This window comes from Spea bombifrons, chromosome 12 (genome assembly GCF_027358695.1).
Source record: "Spea bombifrons isolate aSpeBom1 chromosome 12, aSpeBom1.2.pri, whole genome shotgun sequence".
NCBI classification, from domain to species: domain Eukaryota; kingdom Metazoa; phylum Chordata; class Amphibia; order Anura; family Pelobatidae; genus Spea; species Spea bombifrons.
The window spans coordinates 8,259,455-8,279,446 of record NC_071098.1 but is presented as its reverse complement, the minus strand read 5'-3'; the positions used below and the strand labels follow the sequence as shown (position 1 = coordinate 8,279,446).

Here is a 19,992-nt window from a genome sequence, read left to right as displayed (position 1 = left end):
TGGCTCGGGTTGATGAGAGTTGTAGCACATTGAAAACTCGAGTGCCGCATTTGCCCAAATTATAAAAAGTGCGGTTTGCGGGTATTTACCCTGTAGTGCCTTCTGTCACTTCTGCTGGGAGGCTGTTCCACTTATCTACCACCCCCTCAGTGCAGCAAAACTTCCTCACTGGAAGGAGACGTGGTCTTTTCGATTTTTATGTTTTCATTCTGTCTCTGCTCGCCCATAGTGTCCCTCTTTCCCATTGAATGCATCCAAATTCTAGATTGCAGTGTTTTATTTCCAAAATAAACGAAAAAACAAACAAAACATGTATATAAAAACTGTATTCCACAATGGGGGAAAATACCCAGAATACATTATTATTATTATATTATAAATATTAAATTGCCCTGATTTGGAAAATACTCTATAGGGTCAGGATTTTCATTTTTTTTCTCCGTTATTGGGCAAATATTAAAGAGGCAAAAAAAAACAAAAAAAAACTTAAAATGCCACCAGAAGGTAAATAAATCTATCATAAGCTGAGCCCTCAAAAGCCCACCATTCCTGCCAGGAACTTCGTATAAATTACCAAGAGGCTAGTTAACGGTTAACGGGCCAGGTTCTCACCTCCTGATGCATTTCTATGCATTAACGTATATTATGTACGTATTAACTGCCCCATTTATATTGTACAGCGCCGCACAATTTGCTGGCGCTTAATAAAATAATAAATCATTGATTAGTTGATTATGTGATCAGTGCCCCGTTACTTTATGAGACCAGCAATGGTACAGTAACCTTCTGCAGACACAGGCTGAGCAGCCCTGTATAATGAATGTATAATTCAAAGGCTGAAGAAATCTCACTGATTTAACTATACATTATCCAGGGCCAGCCAGGCTCTTCCTGCTACAGCAGCCCACTGGGGCCAGACCTTCAAGTCAACGAGCTGAAACACAACTCTCCTGATAACTGTGGATCTACCAGAAGTTGTTTTTATGAAGACCCCGCAGTATGCACTTTTCTGCTAAATAAAGCCGATTCGGTCAATGTTAAAAAATAATAATAAAAAAAAAAAACGATCAAAGACGGTATTTAAAATTAGAGCATTATGTCGTTGCCCAAACCCCATCCATGCAGCAATAATAGAGCAGATAACAGCCAGGTTTACATTTTATTTTATTTTTTGTCTTTTTGTTTTATTATTTAAAACCATACACATCACGTGGTCTAAGGGTCTCATTCACAAAACAATTGTAGCCATTACTGCAGTTATACGTCAATCAGAGTTTTGTGAACGAGGCTCTAAAACTGAAAGGGTGTCTTGGGGGCCCCCGTCGCTCTAGAGCACTGATCGGGGCCCGGGCATGGCTGCCACAAATAAAGGGCCAGCTGGACGATGGCCTTAAAACCTGTTTAAACTGGTAGCATCACACTACGCTTATGAGTACATAGCCCATCGTGACCCTGGGCCACCCAAAGTAACCTCATGTGGAAATGCAAAGTATGCAGAGCCCTCGTTTAGATTGTGTAAAGAACCAGACTGAAGCCATTCATTAATAAATACGTGCACTTAAAGAAATCTTGATCCCACACAAAGGGAAGGAACGGTATAGGAATAGGTTACAGCGAAGGAATGAGACGAAGGAGAAGACAAAGGGAACAGATGATGGAGAATCTCATTCATACTTTACCTCTGCCCTGTCACTAAAGACTTACAGATCGGGTCATCTGCGGAAGCTCCTGCCTTATGAGCCTTTACAAGGTCACAACGTCAAAAAAATTGGACTACTATATACATTACATCTGTATGATTTCTGCAAGGGAACCGAGGAGAGAGAGCTAAAGATCTGAAGGACAAATATAAAAAAAAATCCAGAATTATTCTTTAAGGCTTAAGGCCACAAAAACGTCCCTCAAATATAGATTGCTGTGTGCCAACGTAAAGAAAAGGCCTGTAACAACAATCCAAGGGATATTACAACTCTGCCATAGCAGATAATCTAGCTAAATAGCAAAAATAATAGGACTCGGTTGGCTCTTAATCGTTGGCCATTTGCATGGATTGGAGCTAGGGATTTCCAGACGGCACGAAAAAGAAAAAAGTGAGTGAATGGAGGGAAAATATTTATTAATCTAAAGGATAAGCAAATGCTCGACGGGAGCATAGTGAGGTAACGAGGAACAAAATAATGGTGTGGCAGGTACTGCAATATGTGCATGCAGTGTGCCCTTTAAATGAGGGCTAGCAGCAGGAATCAGAAGACACAAGGACTTTACTTCATTCTTTCCACATCAGGAGCTCGGGCTGTATTTTTGGGAGTAGAGAGCCGCAATAAGGGGTCTGTTGGATGGTGGTGCGATGAATGAGCGTTGAGAGGGAGAATGAGGGGGGTGGGGTCAGGAAGGCAGGTCAGATGGATGGCGGGTTTTACACTCAGAGCTGCTCAGTTCTGTTTCAGGCAGCGTTCAAAGTAGGTGGATCCTATGTAACCGCCTCGCATAGACCGCTGCACGTTCTGTTCAAACAGGCGTCTGTTGTTCTGAAGAACCTCAGCAGCTTCTTTGTTTAAGGGATCTTCGGGGTTTGGCTCCTAGCACACAAAGCAAAGAGTCAATGTGCAGATCAAACACACTGTTTAAGCCCGATCATATCAAAAACATTCGAGACCAGGTAGACAAATAACCTTTGTAGGGGAAGCTCCAAAATTCCATCAGCAAAACCTGTACTTTAAACAGGGCATCCTCTCATACCAATAAAATGAGTCTCAAGAGGAACACTTATGCTTCATAAGATGAAAACAATGCATCAGACTTAAGTCTCGCAATCTCTAATATATAATATATATCTATATATAGATAGATATATATGGATATACACACACATTATATATACAGACAGCACAAAATAGGACAGTTACATAAATATGTCTGTTTTATAACATGTTTGTGTGACATGCTGTGTAGATGACACTAATAACGTAACGGGAACATGTATGAACACTGGTGCAATGAGATGGGCACCTAGACCACGTATTAAGTCATACAGAAAATAATAAAGTGATTAAATTATATAATACTGATAAAAAAAAAAAAAAATGTACTATTCCAAAAGCTTGGTTACTTTGGATGTTACTACATGTGTTTTCATGTCAGCAAGCCCACATTCATGCTCTAACACCATGGTACTCAAACTATAGAATACCAGGGGGTCCACAGACCCTAAAGGGTTATCTTCAAGATGTCATAAGGAGTAGGAACATTTAAACTTGTATTAATTTTAACGACCGCCAATGACACGGACAGACAGGCGGCACAGAATGGGCAAAACTCTTTCACAGCAGTCACAAGCACATTACCGATCTACAACCATAAGCACCGAACGGCACAGAGACCCCTTGTGTATACGACGGGGGGCTTTTCATTTTCACAGACACAATTTGCTGTTGTAAGAGGACCTGTCTGTGTATTACGTTTAAACTCTCCTTCCCGATACCTTACTGTCCAACTATATAGGCTGTCTTGACACTGGGAAGGAAAAAAAAATATACCGACTGCCCAATAAAGCAGGCATCATACAACACAGTAAACAAATATTTTGCTTTTAAGAGCGATTTTCTATACTTACCAAGAAGAGATACTGCAGGCCATAAATTATAGAGTTTATTGTAAGTACAGGCTTCCAGTCCTCTCTGCGCAAACAGAAAGAGGGGTTTAGTATCAGAAGACATCTCTATACCGAACATAATAGTTAAATATATTTTTGTCTAAGTACCTATTTAGAAGACTAAAATTTTGAACAGTAATATAATAGGAAAATGACTTGCTGCACGCTAAAGAGCGTATCGGTTGTTATTGATGTCTGTAAACCAAACTAAATCAAATGTTTTCAAGAACTATAGGAAACGAACAGAAGCTTCCAAAAACGCCAATAGGGATTTTAAACAGACATGGGCCAAACGTAACTATTTCTATAGAGAAACAGGACTTTAGTTATTAAACATTTATATATTTATATATTTATATATCCCGGCAGGCAGCATTCCTGAAATTTCCAAACCCCCCCCCCTTTTGAAACCATAGAGGAACATTACTCCTTATAATGAAAGAGAGTCTGTTACATAGTTTCTCTTCCTTGAGCTACACATTTGCTTGCACGGCTGCTTTTACAACACATATAGCTTCCCTGGCACGCTCCACGTATGTAGCTTTTCAATCAATAGGCGACATGCTGCATTTTGGATACATTTCATGAAAAGGGAAGTTTAATGCCGCGACTTAATGCCACTAAATCACAGAGAACTACAAACACATTCAGTACACCTGGAACATGTACGTACCTTAGAATATTTAGGCAGACATTGCCCTCTAGGTCTATGTTTGGATGATATACCATGGTTTCGCATTTGACCTTTGGCGGGTCATGTGGGTAGCCCTGTCCCACCTGCAAATAACAGCACATGCATTTAATATAACTGAAAAGCATCATTTTCACAGATATCCAAACACGTTTTACTTTGCTTCCTAAAAGTTACTTTAGAATCTTTTTAGAATTCCGCATTCAGCCGTATGAAAGAACATGAAATAGTCCTAATATATTTCTATAACCAAAACCAGAAATACAAACGCAACAGAAATAGGACTCGCTGTTTGTATTGATCACGTGCGATATGAAGTATGGCTCTTAAATACTCATTACATAGGTCACAATCTTACCTTAAAACTGAAGACAAATTTTCCAGCCTTGTAGAAACCCTTGGAGAAAAATTGGATAAACAAGAAAAAAAAGCATTATAAAACTGGTTAAATATTGAATTAAATGTAGAACACGACATAGATTCAGCAAAGGATGGTACGCTAGCGTCCCATGCAGTTCACCAATGTGATTTAGTATGTATTCTTCACCGGCAACCAATAAAAATAAAGCATTTCCCACCCAACACCCGCTGCATGGTCCAGTTTTCAGGCCAGTCATTGGCTGGTTCATACGGCCAATCAGCGGCAACAAAGGATTAGCATTGAAATCCCCCTGGCACTGTTGCTAAGCCAAGGCTGTCGCGGATACCATGCGGGGACAGGCACCTGGAGATGTGTTTGGTCTAACACACCCGCAAGCTCAGATAAAAGCGGCCCGGTCCTTCTGCAGCACCCCCCCCCATGCATTAGCAGGGGGGCCATACCAAAATTAAAAAAAATAAAGTTCATAAACTTGAAAAATAGAACCTTATTGACTTGCCCCAAGAATCGCCAACGTGGTGAGTGTCAACAATCTCAGCTCCATACGAATTTTAAAAAAAATATAGCAACAACTGCAGAAGGACCGGGCCGCTTTTAGCCGGCAGCCGACGCTTACCTCATCGGGGCAGATGACTAGCTTGAAATTTAGGAGATCATCATGGTCGGGAAATTCTATTTCACACGTCTTCGGCAAATTTAGTTCATTAATATCTGAAACAAAAGCAAGGGATACCAGATGTTAATAAAAACGCCACTCACTGTTTGGGGGAAATTACTAAAAGCAAACGCGGTTTAGGGAAATGAGAGAGAAAGGGAGCTTTACTAGGCGAGTAACGGAAAGGATCTACACTAAGGGACAAAAGTTACTAAGGAATTGTTTTCATTGATTAAAAAGTCTACACTGACAGGATACAGAGAGCCGTCAGAGCGCAAAACTCCCACCGCCTCCCCCCGAGACCGCACCACCTCCCCCAGAGCGCAAAACTCCCACCGCCTCCCCCGGAGACCGCACCGCCAGAGCGCAAATCTCCCACCGCCTCCCCCAGGGACCGCACCACCTCCCCCAGAGCGCAAAACTCCCACCGCCTCCCCCAGAGACCGCACCGCCAGAGCGCAAAACTCCCACCACCTCCCCCAGAGACCGCACCGCCACAGCGCAAAACTCCCATTGTCACACAGTAATGGTGGCGTGGCAGTAGCCTCTCCAGGCTCGCTGCATTCTGAGGATTAGCCTCCTTATTAACAGTATAATAAAGTATGACTGCCCTCCCATGCCTCGCAGTAACACACCACGGGAGTGAACTCCCCCCTCCCCAGTGATCTAGGAACTCTTCCCAGCTACCGAGTAACATTGCAGCGTATGGGAGTATGGGGGAAGGGGTACCTCGATGTCTGCAGCGCCCCCCGGCGGCACTGAGGCCCAGCTTACCTTTCTGTATGCGGAGCTGTGCGGCTGACGCCTTCTTGCTGCTCCCCTTGGTGCCTCCGGCCGATTCCTCCTCCTTCTTCTGCTGCTTCAGGGTGAATAGTTTGATCATGTTTGCTTGGTATCCCCCGCGGGCCCGCACCTCCCTCAGCCGCCTGCCGCTCTCCCTATGTCCCGCACCGGGGGCAACTCCCGGCCTCCCTCCGTACCTTTCCTCTCTGTCTAGCACACACAGGCCAGGGAGCGGAGCAGGCCGGATCCGGGAAGCTTTCCTGTTAAGCCGCCTGGGTAATCACGGCTGTTGCTGATCAGGCTGACTTCGTGGGGTGTCAGTCAGAGGGGCCACACGAAGGGCTTCGCGGCTCCCAAGGTGCTGCCTTCTCCCTGGACCCGGCAGCTATTGGAAACCCTGAGCTTTGCGGCCGCTCCACTCAACTCGCCTCGCCGCTTACTGCGCAGCTTCGGAAACAGTCGCGTCTGCCGTCGAGACTCTCCGGAAACACTCGGGCCTATTCGGAGGGAACATACGTCATCTGACAGAACGCAAGCGCCAAAGTCGCGAACAGTTGCGGAACATTACAGGCTACATGCGCACACGACCCGGAAGTGATACAACGATTGGTAGTAACCAAGAAACAATCGGAAATTGAGTAACGGGTCTCGTACGGAAGCCGTGATAGTCCAGTTTTGTAACGCGCATTGGTCACAAGTCTTCGCAGTGCGTGCGCTCTGGTACCCGGGTTACTTTTTTTCATTTAAGTATTTTATTTTCATTACTTCTTTTAAGTAATCATGATCGCTGCTTAAATCCGTGCTGTCAAATGTAAAATAAATGTTAAAGAAAACAAAATCCTGGCATGAGGCTAGAGGTTATGGCAGCAGCTACAGCACTAGCACTAGCTAGAAACCTAGAATCTGACGGCACCTCTGCCCATTTATCCTGATGTAGGAACTCGGACCTTATTCAGTCATTGATTTCGTCTTTGATTCAGGATAACTATTTGGCTATCCCGTGCATTTTTAAATTCTATCTGCCACTTCTGATAAGAAGCTGTTCTACTCATCCACCATCACCTCTATGGACCCTGATGCTTAGGACTTGCGGCCAGTGTAAGACTGCAGCCGTCTTCATCATCCTAATGAAAAAAATACAAAGGAAAACGATTGTAATGGCTAAACAAGACTTAATTACGTAATCGGCGCGATGTGTTCTACGACTGGCTACAGTGACAGCCTCCAGATAAGTTTAATACAACAAACCGAAGTAGATACAAGTTTACTTCCATGCTAATCACTACACAGCACCGTGTAAGAAATATATCCACGGGCCTCCTTGAAAACATGAATACGGGGCACACGCTGAACTGAGATTCGTAAATAAGCCGAACCCAACATTTGATTAAAATCAATGAATGGGCCAGTCCCGGGACTTCGCTGCTGCATGTCCACAACTCAGCAGAGGCTACTGGTTGTTCCTCAGTGACATATAGACTCAGGTGATGTGTACATTCGTCCGTCCATTCCCAAGATATTGTTTAGTCTCCCGTTTAACACTTGCATTTCTCGGTCAATATTACTACATGCAAAAAAGCCATTTATCCACGTTTCAACTGTTTATTCCACATGAAAGCATCCTAAAATATACAAGCATCATAAAAGGAATGCAAAAAAGTTAAAATAAATGCCACTGTAACCGATGCACACTTAAGTGTTTATTACAAATAAAACAAAAAAAGTCAACAGCTAGGCAAACAAAACAACACATCGGGCTAAAGAGTACATTGGTAATAAAAGAAACTTTAGACCTGTGTTTGAAACCGTTTATTAACAAGGATGGTGCCATAGACAGGGCTAAGAAAAAACTAACAGTGGAACTGCTTATTGAACTACTAAAGTTTGATCATTCAGAGCTTTTCAATTTTTTTTACTTTCCAATATAAAATGGACATTTCGTACGTGCGTTACTCTTCAGGAAAGGACAGTCTCCCGTATGCAGGGTTAAGAAGCCTATGAAGATTTGAGGGGGGAAAAAAAAGGCACAAAAACGAGGAACCACTGAGGAAAAAGCAGATTAATAAGTGGTTTTGCAGCAATCAAACCAGATTTGGCAACAGGGATGCTTATCTGGTAGTCAGAGGGGGCGGGGGCTATTTACATACATAGTTTGGGTGGGAGTAGCAAGCTGGTGTTAAATACTTAAAACAAACCCCCAGAATTAGCCGCTGTTCCTTGAATATGCAATTTAATAGAAAAAACACCACCTGGAAAACTAAAGTTTTATTTTGGTAGGATTGTCAGCCTTAGTGCTTGTTGGAGGGATACATCATTAACAATTACTTTTTGCAGCTGAAATAGCCATAATGCTATTTAAAAGATGCTATTTTAAAAATAAAAGACAACGATATGAACAATGAACATATCTAGACGGAAAAATAACGTAGGCTAGTGTTAGTGCTATTACAAGATGTACCCAATATTCACGAGAGTTCTGATTCTTTTCTTGCCAGTATGGGAGATTTAAAACTAAATGTTTTGTAACCGTTTGCCACAAACATTGATAAACCAAAAACTAGGGGTAGCAAAGAAGCCAGATGTAAGTGGCTCTTTTTAAAACAAAATGCCACACTTGCAGACAGCTTCAAAAAAACAAAAAAAACAATAAAACTGCTGTATTTACAACTCATGCAGGCGAAAGTGGATTTTTTTTTTCTGGATAGCCTTTCCGAGTTCAAGGTTATTTTGTTTAACTCGTCATTCCTATATGGGCAATATATTGGATGAAACACCCCTGTACAAGGTAGTGTGTACTTACAAGAAAATAAGTCACAAGATTTGGTCCCGAATTGGGCTGTTGTCACAAAAGACTGGAATTTACATTATAATTTTAGAGATTGAAAGATGCAACTAGAAATTAGACACGGACAACATTTTGGGGCCAATATCTTTTGTTTTGCCCGGAAGGGATAAGAGCTGTGGTTACCCGGTTCCTGGGATTTTATTAGCCCTATTAACAAAAAAACAATATTCTTACAAAACACATTTAATGAGGTCATGACACATTTAACATGATATCCAAGATATAACGATAAGCTAACCGAGAAACACTGACAACTTAAAGGAATCAGTTTCCAGTACAAAGCAGATACTACACTAAATGAAAAGTTTGAATGTGGTACAAAGGCTAACCAGAGTATAAATACTTCACCTGTTTGGAAGGGTCCACTTTTTTTTTTTTAATGAAATGTTTAAAAGTTGGAGGACTGAAAAATCCAATAGTGTAACCCAGGGTTAGAGGGCAGAACATCACTCCCAATGAAGGGAGGACAGGAGACTCATTAAATTGTGAAACGCAACAAATAAGACCTTAACTACGTTTTTTTTTTCCTTTTTAAACCAGGCCTACTTTTACAAGAACTGCCCTCTCCCAAGCAGCTGCAACTGCCTACAACAGTGTCCATGTTTAGTGGCAACATATTGTTCATCTACAGGGAGACAGCACACGCTTCCATTTCAAACTCTCCAGTCATTAGCAAAGACATGACATCATATGAAAGGCACGTGCATGTCTGCGGTCATTAAACTACAGGTTTGCAGCCATGCACGATTAATCCTGGTCCGCAATATTCTTGACAGACGATATGCTCTCACTGGTGGTACTCATCGGGGAACTTCTTTGAGTGATACTTTGTGGATCGTCTTCACTTACTGGTTCCCCAAGGAGACTTGAGAACTTGCGGTCACCAAAAAGTAGATTTAGCCTTGCTTCAAAGAAAGACTGAAGTTCGATGATTGATTGCACCACAGCTTTGTCCTTTTAGTTTTATAATAAAAAAAATATATATGATTACTATTTACAAAGACTCTGAAGTTTCTCAGATTAACATGCAAAAAAAAAAGACCCATTGAATATCACCGACTACAACATGTAAGGCACTTGTAACTAATTTTGTACACTACCAGTACTATTACATTTATTGGCGACATTTACTTTTTCATGATATGTTTTTAAGCAGCTGCACCACCATTTTTTTTTTATTATTATTTTTTTTTTTAGGTGCTCCATCCCAAACTACTAGACTCCTAAAGCTGCGTTATATACCACACACTGGCTGTCTCAATTACCAAGCCAGAGACTGATTAAAGAAAGTCAAAAGGAGTAACTGACTTCATTGGCACTTTTTCCTATTTTTGGGAGCACTCACTGATCGTATAAACCACGGTTTGTTCATTTGCACGGCCATAAAGAATCTGCTCAGTATAGTGCTTGAACAGGGAATGTCGCCCAAATAAATATCACACAACTGATAAAACGTACCTCTGCAAACTTGCTGACGTTTCTGAACATCAACCATACGTCTCGAACAAAATCTTCAGGAGTGGAATATGAAGGCGATGTTTTTTGCTGCAGCTTAGCGCGAATCACTGTCAAATCAATTACTGGGTCATTACCCTAGAATTAAAATTTTAAAATTAGAACCCCTCAAGGGAGACACAAGCACTCGATCTGTCATTTAAGTGAATGTAGCGAGTGACAAAACATCTCAGGGCACTATGAAAAGCCACAACCTCAGTTGGAAGGTTTGTGTTAACCTGGAAACAATGATGGTCGCAGCTGAGGGTTATTCAAATGCAGTTAAGACATTACTAAAACTTACCCCCCCAGATGATAGCCTGTGGAAAGGACGGCAGGGTTCATGGCAAAGTAGCTCCAGCAATAAGCGCTCACATTTCTGGAAGGAAAAAACCCACAATGAATAGACCACACAAGTGAAATATTCAAACTAACGTATATCCATTCGTTATATATAATAGACACACACACTATTGCATGTCTGTTACAGAGTTAGTTTGGCATCAGTTAGGTTAAAACAGCCCCAGGACTTTTGTTGAACCAGTGGTACTTGAAGCCCTTATTGAACAGGGTATATTAAGAGAAAACAAAGCAGGACGACAAGATAACTAATGCCGTGCCCTGGCAGGGTGTCATTGTCAGGGCCCAGAAATGCTAATCTGTTGAGCTTTGGAGTCCAGTCAATTGTTAAGCCAAAAGGGATAAAAAGCTTTGGGAATGTTGCGCTACCGAGCAAACACCATGTTTTTCCTAAAAACAGCAAATAAACCATAAAGAACACCAACCTTTTGGTCAGTTGATGATAGTTTACGGGGGTCTTGTTCTGCTACTGGAAGGACATCCACACTTCGATCTGTCATAGGAATGTCTTGGCACAGGATACATTTCCACTCGCCACTTAAATGGTAGGGAATAATGCAATAAGTTATATACACACAAAGTTCTCCATTAGGGATAACTAAGAGGAATGTTTCACCACCTCATAGGTCTGCTTGGAAGTGTGTTTATACCAAACTAAGCCAAAACCCTTCTAATAATTCATACCTTGAAATCTCCACAACAGATGGAAGGTGACAGTCTCTGTGGAAGAATGTTTTGCAGTGGGAGCATGACAGAAGAACCCCTCCTTTCTGGCAGACCTTACAGTAATTGGTACCACCAGCTTCCGAAAAAGTACCACTGTTAGAGCCTTGGAAGTCAGAAGACGCGCTATCGCTGGCCACACTTGATGGGCGGATGGAAGGCTGCAAAGCCTCTGTAAAGCCATCTGGGCGACTGATGCTGGGCTTTTCTTCGCTAGGTTCGATGATGGGGATAGCGATTCCAGTTTCCATGGCCTCTTCCTAGAAGAGGAACACAAATCACTAATAATGCACTGCAAAATGTGAAGTGGAAAGACTAAACTTATACTGTAAATAAATTGTACACCAATTGAAAGACAATGTCACTACTGTTATGTAAAAAGTAGTCAGATTTCATCATACTCTTGAAACAATGCTAGCAAACATTGGCCTGAAAGCCATACTAGTTTTAAAGGCTAGCTAATGCAAGGGAACATTATGCTCCTTCAGTGAACATGTTACCACTTACTTTCACAATAGGTTCCCCTGGAACATTGCCTCTCTCAATTACTATTAAGTTATAATCCTCATTCGTTGTTCCAGGAAAAACTTTGAAGACTGGTGGCTGAGTATCAGGATTAAGGTCAACATCCAAGCGCTCCAGGCTCACGCGGGGTACTTTCTTTAAAAGTTCATTTACATCTCCATCTGAGCCACGCCCTCTTACAGAAAATAAAATAGATTAGTTTTCACATAAAACAAGAAAGGTCAAAAAGACAAAACAGCTGCCAACTGTACCTTTTGTGACCACTTAAGGTTTCTAATCCTGAAGATTCACCTTCTAGGGAAAAAAAAGAAAGTGTCAGATAAAAGATCTATTCTTTCAAACTTCATGCAGATAAATCAACGCATATTCTAAGAAGAACCATGCAGGGTTTATGCAGCCATGACTAGTGGAAACCACAACTATTTACAATTACTAACTTCACTATTCATAAAGAAAGCCAAGAGTGGCAAATTTCACCAGCAAGAAGGGCTGAGCTGGCCTTTCTAATGCACAATTCAAAATAACAGTCAGGAAGCTAAAATTTCCATCTTTGGGGAAGAGACCCGCATGGCACCTATGTGGTTTGGTTAATCTACATATCAAAATAAAGTTGATTCACCAACAATATTAGGGTTTTCCCCCTTTCTTAATGATTAGAGTTCCCACATTTCTGCTTTGAAAAAACATGGGAAACTGATATGATCAATTCCAGCGTACTGAATAAATTATGGTAAATAGTTCCCCCCACCCGATTTCAGTCTAGTATATAGTCATGTTTTATAATGCGATCGCATTGTACTATAGTAACAGTTAAAAACATATATAGTTACCTGCACCAGTTCCATCAAAGTCTTCCATGTGCTAGAAGTAAATGAAAATAAAGAACCGCTTAAAGCATAACTAACCTCATTTTTATTACAATTACTAACCACATATCTTTGCTTTGCCTTCCGCTAAATATATTTTAAACAGTTTTCAGTCTCTCTTGACTGAAGTTACTATACCAAATAACACAGTTGGGAGAAGATGCAACTCATATCTTCAGGATCAAGTCCTTTCTTCCAACGATAATTATACCCACAGAGTAGGTTAGTACTAAAATGGCAATCGTAACACTTAAGTACATATCCTTTAACAAGCATACCTTTAGAATCCACTTACTCTTCCGTTATAGTATATGTTATGTTTACTTCAAGCCATTAAAGCTATAATCAGCGGGCATAACAGGATTTCGACACATCATAACTCCAACCTTCGAGCATTGGAAGGATTTGATCCCACTGAAAACTACTCGTAACTGTGCTACTTGATATAGTAGCTTATCTTGAATTTGACATTGCTACTCTATAAAGTGGTTATAAAGTTACACTAGCGATTTGATTCTCTTGTGACCTAAACCTGGAAAAGCATCCCCCTGGAGTGGACGATGCAGAGGAATAACAGATCATAGAATTTGACAGCAGATAAGACCCATTTGTCTGCTCGTTTTCCTGATGCAAGATTTAAGATGCTGCCATGATACTAACTTAATATGGAATTCCACTACCTATTTTAGATGCAAAAACTGCTGTTTTGTAGCAGTTTAAGGAAAATAAATTAGTGTGTGACACCTGCACGGAGCCAACACAAAAGGAATCCATAAAACCACTGAAATGACCATACAGTTTGAGGACATTTGTAATCCCTGTTCAACTGTACCTGCATGGTATGGATAAAGCTGCCAGGGCCTCCAGTGACAGTTGTTGCAGGTGAAGACAGATTCTGTGAAGCACCAGGTCGTGTTCTATTCTGTACCATTGGACTGAAGTTGGTTAGAGGTGTCAGAACTTGAGACGCTGAATTTACCCCTAAAGTAGTCAGTGATCCGCCAGACAAAGGTTGCAGAACACCAGCTTTGTCAGAAACTATTTTGCCTTTTATATGGAGAAGAGGGGAAAAAAAAGAAGTTTAGATAGAATGTTTGTATCCCGATATATAATAACTAGTCCTAACCCAAAGGACTGTCACCTAGTTTTCCTAAAATCTTGTACTGTCATGTATAGATAACAAAATGAATCATGCAAATCCTGACACAAGTAACGTAGATGGCTGTTCATGGCAAATATGTTCATTATGTGATACAATATTCAAAAAGCTATCTTGATAAGGGCGTTTGTTCATGCCGAAACTGGTTGGTGTTTCCATTAACTGTTTTTGACCTTTATCCTGGCTGAGTTTTCTGCTTTTCTTCATATTCATTATTGAGCGTGATACATTTGTATCCAGTGAATAACCTACCCCTCTGTTTCCCCTGTCTCTCTTATTGAGAGCTTTTTGAATATTTATTGTTGCTACTTACAGAGTGGAGTTCACATTTATAAGCAGCTCCGGTGATCCTTTGCTACATTATGTGATACAATCACATTGAAATAATGTAAATAACATTTGACAATGTGTTGAATAATAAACATCTATACTAAGTAGGTAGGGGACACGTGCATGTAGAATTTGCTATAAATTGCCAGGGATAATGTACAACTTTTATAAAATACACGAAAACCTGCATGTTCAAAAGCAGTACAGTAACCTTTGCAAATCTTAAGGATTTGCATACGAACTGCTTTTCAACCAGAATTCTCACCGAAGAACTCAGCATGTTTCGTCCAGGTTTCAGAATCCCACTGAAACTTCAAGTCTCCTAAGGGTTCAACAGGGTCAACAATCACCTTTAGTGCCCGGTGTAACTGAAAATAGATCTATGGAAGAAAGACATTTAAGCAAGTTTCAATGGAAAGGTGAAAAAAAAAAAAACAAAAAAAAAAAACACAAGCAAATATATACAAGATACAGAAACAGCAGAAAGAAACGCAATACCCACCAGTTTCTTTGAAAGCAGCAATGCCGTATTGTTATCGCTTTCTAGGGCCCAAGTAGCAAAGCGCAGGATGTGCTCCTGATGTTTCTGCAGTTTAGTCATCGCCCAGTGTTGTTTTTCCAACTTATCTTGATGTCCTTCTGTGATTTTCTGGATACAAATAGAAAAAGGGTTGTAGGCCCCTCGTAAAATGTATAACATTACTTTCTGTTGTCAGAATTAATGTTTAAATAAAAAAAAAATCATAAACTTATCCCCAGAGTTTGCTTGAAGAAACCTTGTCTAAAACGTACACCCTCTAATTGCTGGTAAGTCGGTGCAAGTTAAGAAAGAAAAGTTCTCTGGACTCTGTAGGACAGGACCACGCCAGTCACTGACTCCATGATGCACACATCTTGCTAGCTTTCCAGCTCCCTCCTACCTGCATATCATTCACAAGTAGTTTGCCACGTTTGTTGAGCTCCTTCATTATCTGCAAGATTGCCATCTTCACATCCACCTGCAGTTTCTTCTGAACGTCTATTACCTGGCGAATCCTGCATGGCAGGGACATTAAGAAACGTTAAATTTGCTGCTTATGTTCCATTAATAATAAGATTATGCAGTAAGCAGAAATGAGCCATTTAGCAGCACTTCAATACACCATGGAACAATTATAGTTCGTAATCACAAACCTAGAGAGGGCAGTTAACCCAGCTAACAAAGGACCAGGTACACAGAACTAAAAGCTACTGCAACTAGTATGCAAGATTCTTACAGTTCAACTTTACTTACGATGTGCGGACTTCCTTAGTAGAATTCTGAAGTGTACTATGCTTTTCTCCAAGCCGTTTAACCAAAGCCGAAAGTATTTTTCTCTGGTTTTTAACAGCATCTTCTAAAAATTGATATCTGGAATATAAAATTGCAAACAATAAAACGAGGACCTGCAGAAGATACCACATTTTATAAGATTGTTTTAAAATGGTATATAAAGATATTACTGATGATCCTTGTGTGTCTGTAGCTGGCAGTCTCTGCAAGTCAAAGTGTCACAGGTCTCACAAAAAAGCATTAGAGGCTCATGTTTATGTAATGGGCAATATACCGCACGCTCAGCTTCTTTCTTTGAAGTACCTTTACAAAAATAAGAAAAAAATTAAATTAAATATTGGAATACACTTGGACATTTAAACACTGGCAACCAACAATACCCTCCTCATAAACCCAGACTAAAACACAGCAGAGCACTTTCAGAGTTCCATCATACAGAAGGATTTAAGCTCACAGGCTGCTTGGTAAATCATTCCGGCAACCGGTTATCCTAAACCGATTATTTTCATCCCACCCCCACTTTCCTTTTACTTAAACACTTTCCCCAATACCTCCCTTCATAAATGTAGCCTCTATGTATTCCTACCAGTCATACTCCAGTAGTTGACTAGGTACAGATAAAGCAAAATATTTTAGATTTGAAAGTAGGAAAAAAGTGGGAGCGGAAAGTGGATAAAATGTTCTTTTCATGCGTATAATAAATGTCCACACTAAGCAGGTAAAGGACAAGTGCATGTAGACTTTTGGTAACAAAGGAGGGGAATTACTTGTAACTTTGACTGTGTGATCCTTTGTATACTTCACCCTTTGATGAGCATCCACACAGGTCTCACAAAGCCATTCGGCGCATTCAACACAGTAACTATTTGCCACCGCGTTGTCATCACAGCTGGTACATCTCTAAAGAATTAAAAGAACAGTTGGATCATGTATTTAATAGAGCGCACTGAAAAACATTTTCATCATTCCGTTACACAGAAACAACTGGGATTAAACATTTTAACTTGACACAAATCCCTTTCCAACAGCACGAATGGCATAACATTTGTAAGATACATATAGGAAGCAGGATAACCCTGATTCTAGCTCGCATGTGCTCCTTTCTTAAAAACCTGACATTATCATCTGACCAATAGATGTTAGAGTCTTGCACACCGTTTTAATCCCTGAACAAGCATGTGCATTAAGATAATTTTAATGGGTACGCGGCACACATTTTTAAAGTTTTGGGAGATCTATTGAATAGATTCCAGGACAGCAGAAGCCCATACCTGAATGGTTTCTTTTACTTGCCCTGCGGTGGAAGATTCCTTCAGGAAACAGTTCTCAACAATTTCTTTTTGGTAACACTGATGCTTGCATACTGGGCAATGAATCAGAGCTGCGGGATTAAAAACAATATGTAAGTAGGTCGTTTCCTGAAAACGTAATTATACAATGTCTTGCAAGGGGAGAAATAAACTTCCTTCGAGGACTCTAAACTGTCATCCCATTTACTGTAACACCGTACTCAGCATGTTAAATATACAATATTCTCAAACTGGGGGCACTCTTAACTGTTCTAAAATTCCGTAAATATAGATATTTGACAATCCTCATAAACCTGTGAGGGCAAAGCACATGGAAGCTATTTCATACAACACAATTCAGGTAGGCAACACCACAACTCTCCTGAAAACTTGCCAACTCTTGCTTTGGTGAATAAAAACCTGTGGGGTCTATTCACTAAGGCAAGAGTTTGCAGGAGGAGCTGCGGTTTCAGCTCCTTGATTTAGATATCAAGAACGGCCAATCCCAGTAAACGTGTACTGCAGTAAGAGCTTGGTGGCCTTGTACAGTGTATAATTAAAGGGACAGTAGAAGCTGGCAACACAGAAAACAAAAACTAAACAATGATGTAGGAACTGACCGGCGTCCATTTGCACTAGTTTATATATACATACACACATATATATATATATACATATATATATATATATATATATATATATATACACACACACACATACATACATACACACACGCAAAAGCTAACCAAGAACTGCACATCAGTACAGTGGAATGACATGGGCGAGTATAGCAATTAGAAAACACGTCAGTTAACGTGCTGAAAAAATAAAAACTATTCACTTTTAAGCTTTATATTGACATCCCGTGTGGACAACAAACATGTCAGCGTTGAATCCCCTCAGTCTCAGCATTTGGAAAGATCCTTTTTAACATGCCCTCAGCGTGGAGAAGAGCAGAAACACGCACCAGCGTGTCAGTATACGTGCTTTCCCACACCTGGGCAAGATGCTGGTATTTAGGATCACTGACACAGAATATAAGCCTGGTCATTTTCAGCAAAAGTTAATTTTGAGCAGCACTAAGATTTGGGCGGCGAGGACACGAGGTGCTCGTCACATCTGTATGCAAGACAAGCGGACTTCAGCCATATTTTGCTTGTGTGCAACTTTGTATTAACAAGAAACTCACGTTATAGAACCAACTGCTCAGAGGATCACTCCACTGTCAAACTAATTTACAGGACAGTCTACTGTCACAGCCCAGCCCACTGAACAATGCATATTAAACATGCATTTCCAATGCAAAACCAAAATGCAGCACTTCCCGGCAGGAGAAGCTGCAGCTTCACTGGTAATCTCCCCTGTGGTCTCACTATTCTTGCCACTGATTGGCTGCTCAGCACACAGATGTCTGAACAGAACCACACCAGCAGCATGGGAAAGGGGCAAATGCAGAGATTGTGCAGAAGCCCCCAAAGCATTGACAAGGGGGGGAGGAATAATCTGAAAGAGCCACACATCATTTGTATGCATTAACGTACATATGATGGCTGCAGTGTCCCTTTAACACCCACTCCTTCAGTGTCATGCCACCGTCTAAAATCAGTGTACGGCGCTATGGACTATGACAGTGCTATAATTAATTTGTGATCAGGTAAAGTAATCTGGTGTTATAAGTATTGCATCCCAAGTATCTGAGCAAATAAGGACATTTGTTCTGGGGCTCATATTTGGCAGCATTTAGCTGCAACATTCCCGGGTATATACCAGCTGCACGGCAGGGCCCCACAACAAGAGAAGCCTGGGTCCCGGTACACAGGCATCTCTTTGTTTAACAGGCAAGCCTCGTGGGCCTGGGATACAGGCCGCTTCAAGGTGCACGAAGACCGGAAACGGATCAAGCGTTGGGCATCACCATCGTCCAGAGCCACGGTGGGCGGGAAACAGACCTTCATCGGATGAGAGCGGGACCGCCAGCCCGATGCTGCGGCCTAGTAGTAGCACACCCACACGCTGCGAGCGCTTGCTCACCTGAGGAAGGGTCCCCGCTGTTAGCAGCGTCGGGAACCGGGAGCTCCGGAGTCAGGCAGCCCTTGCACACGGAATGCAGGCAGGGCAGCAGCTGAGGCTCTTTGTCGGGTAGTAGCCGGTCCTTGCACAGCCCGCAGTTCTCCAACAGCTCCTGCCCGTCAACCGCGGCCTCCGCGCCCCCGTTATCATTATTATTAGTGGCAGTGGTAGCAGCGGTATTCATGACACTCCTTTTGTCGCGCGTGACCGGCACCGACATCCCTGTATCTGGGTGAGCAGATATTTCCCGCCTACGTGAACGGCTACTATTGTTTCTCCTAGGGTTTCACCTCACGCAATACGCGGATGAATCTACACGCGGTCCTCGCAGCAAGAACCCTCACACAAACGGCGGAACAATCAATTAAAAGAGTGCGTGCTCGCGACGAGCTGACGTCAAACCAGGGGGCGTGTCGAGTAGCTTTAGAGCCTGGCGCCAAAGAGTTGCCTGTGGCTGAGGGGAGACGGCTGTTGGGAGGATAGTTGTCCTGAGAGCTACCGGTTTATCACAAATATAGCTTGGGTGGCAATGCCCAGGAGCTATTCACTAAATGGAGAGTTTGCAGGCGAGTCGTGGTTGTTCAACTCCTTGACTTCATTATTTGTTATGAAGGTCCAGTGAACGTCTGCTGCAGGAAGTGCTTGGGTGGCCCTGTATAATGTATAGTTAAAAGGACAGTTTAATGTTTAATACAGTGTAGTTAAGCTGCCAGGGAAGGTATGCTGTCCCTTTTAACAGATATTAATGTAACAGGAAAAAGAAACAACTCTCTCCGTACAGCTGTGCTTCAAACCCTCACCATGAGGGTTTGAAGCACAGGGCTATGGCTCAATAGATACCCCTTCCGGGGCAGATCTC

General features: G+C 41.6%; 2 protein-coding genes across 2 annotated transcripts; both read right to left on the bottom strand.

Annotated features, from left to right (window-relative positions):
- Positions 1-1,147: 1,147 nt before the first annotated feature.
- Positions 1,148-6,698, bottom strand: UBE2M (ubiquitin conjugating enzyme E2 M). The gene is made up of 6 exons (XM_053452257.1): positions 6,152-6,698; positions 5,339-5,433; positions 4,702-4,740; positions 4,326-4,429; positions 3,614-3,677; positions 1,148-2,579 (listed from the first exon to the last, which is right to left on the bottom strand). The coding sequence occupies exons 1-6, from the start codon at positions 6,258-6,260 to the stop codon at positions 2,433-2,435; spliced, it is 558 nt and encodes a 185-aa protein (XP_053308232.1). The 5' UTR covers positions 6,261-6,698; the 3' UTR covers positions 1,148-2,432.
- A 2,474-nt stretch (positions 6,699-9,172) lies between these two features.
- LOC128470372 (transcription intermediary factor 1-beta-like) lies at positions 9,173-19,475 on the bottom strand. Its single transcript, XM_053452251.1, has 17 exons — positions 19,095-19,475; positions 17,046-17,155; positions 16,542-16,674; positions 15,945-16,077; positions 15,736-15,852; positions 15,383-15,497; positions 14,965-15,111; positions 14,728-14,842; positions 13,806-14,020; positions 12,938-12,968; positions 12,359-12,401; positions 12,090-12,282; positions 11,544-11,842; positions 11,285-11,396; positions 10,804-10,878; positions 10,464-10,598; positions 9,173-9,959 (listed from the first exon to the last, which is right to left on the bottom strand). Exons 1-17 carry the CDS (start codon positions 19,351-19,353, stop codon positions 9,753-9,755), a joined length of 2,439 nt encoding a protein of 812 aa, XP_053308226.1. The 5' UTR covers positions 19,354-19,475; the 3' UTR covers positions 9,173-9,752.
- Positions 19,476-19,992: the final 517 nt, after the last annotated feature.

Excerpts from the sequence above, each read along its gene's own strand:
- LOC128470372 (XM_053452251.1), bottom strand. The coding sequence starts at position 19,353 with ATGTCGGTGCCGGTCACGCGCGACAAAAGGAGTGTCATGAATACCGCT. Across the intron at positions 16,675-17,045 it reads AAGTAAAAGAAACCATTCAG|AGATGTACCAGCTGTGATGA; the intron begins GTATGGGCTTCT and ends TTAATTCTTTAG. Across the intron at positions 14,843-14,964 it reads TGCTGCTTTCAAAGAAACTG|ATCTATTTTCAGTTACACCG; the intron begins GTGGGTATTGCG and ends TTTCTTCCATAG.
- UBE2M (XM_053452257.1), bottom strand. The coding sequence starts at position 6,260 with ATGATCAAACTATTCACCCTGAAGCAGCAGAAGAAGGAGGAGGAATCG. Across the intron at positions 4,741-5,338 it reads TAGTCATCTGCCCCGATGAG|GGTTTCTACAAGGCTGGAAA; the intron begins GTAAGCGTCGGC and ends TTTTTCTCCAAG. Across the intron at positions 4,430-4,701 it reads AATTTGTCTTCAGTTTTAAG|GTGGGACAGGGCTACCCACA; the intron begins GTAAGATTGTGA and ends TGTTATTTGCAG.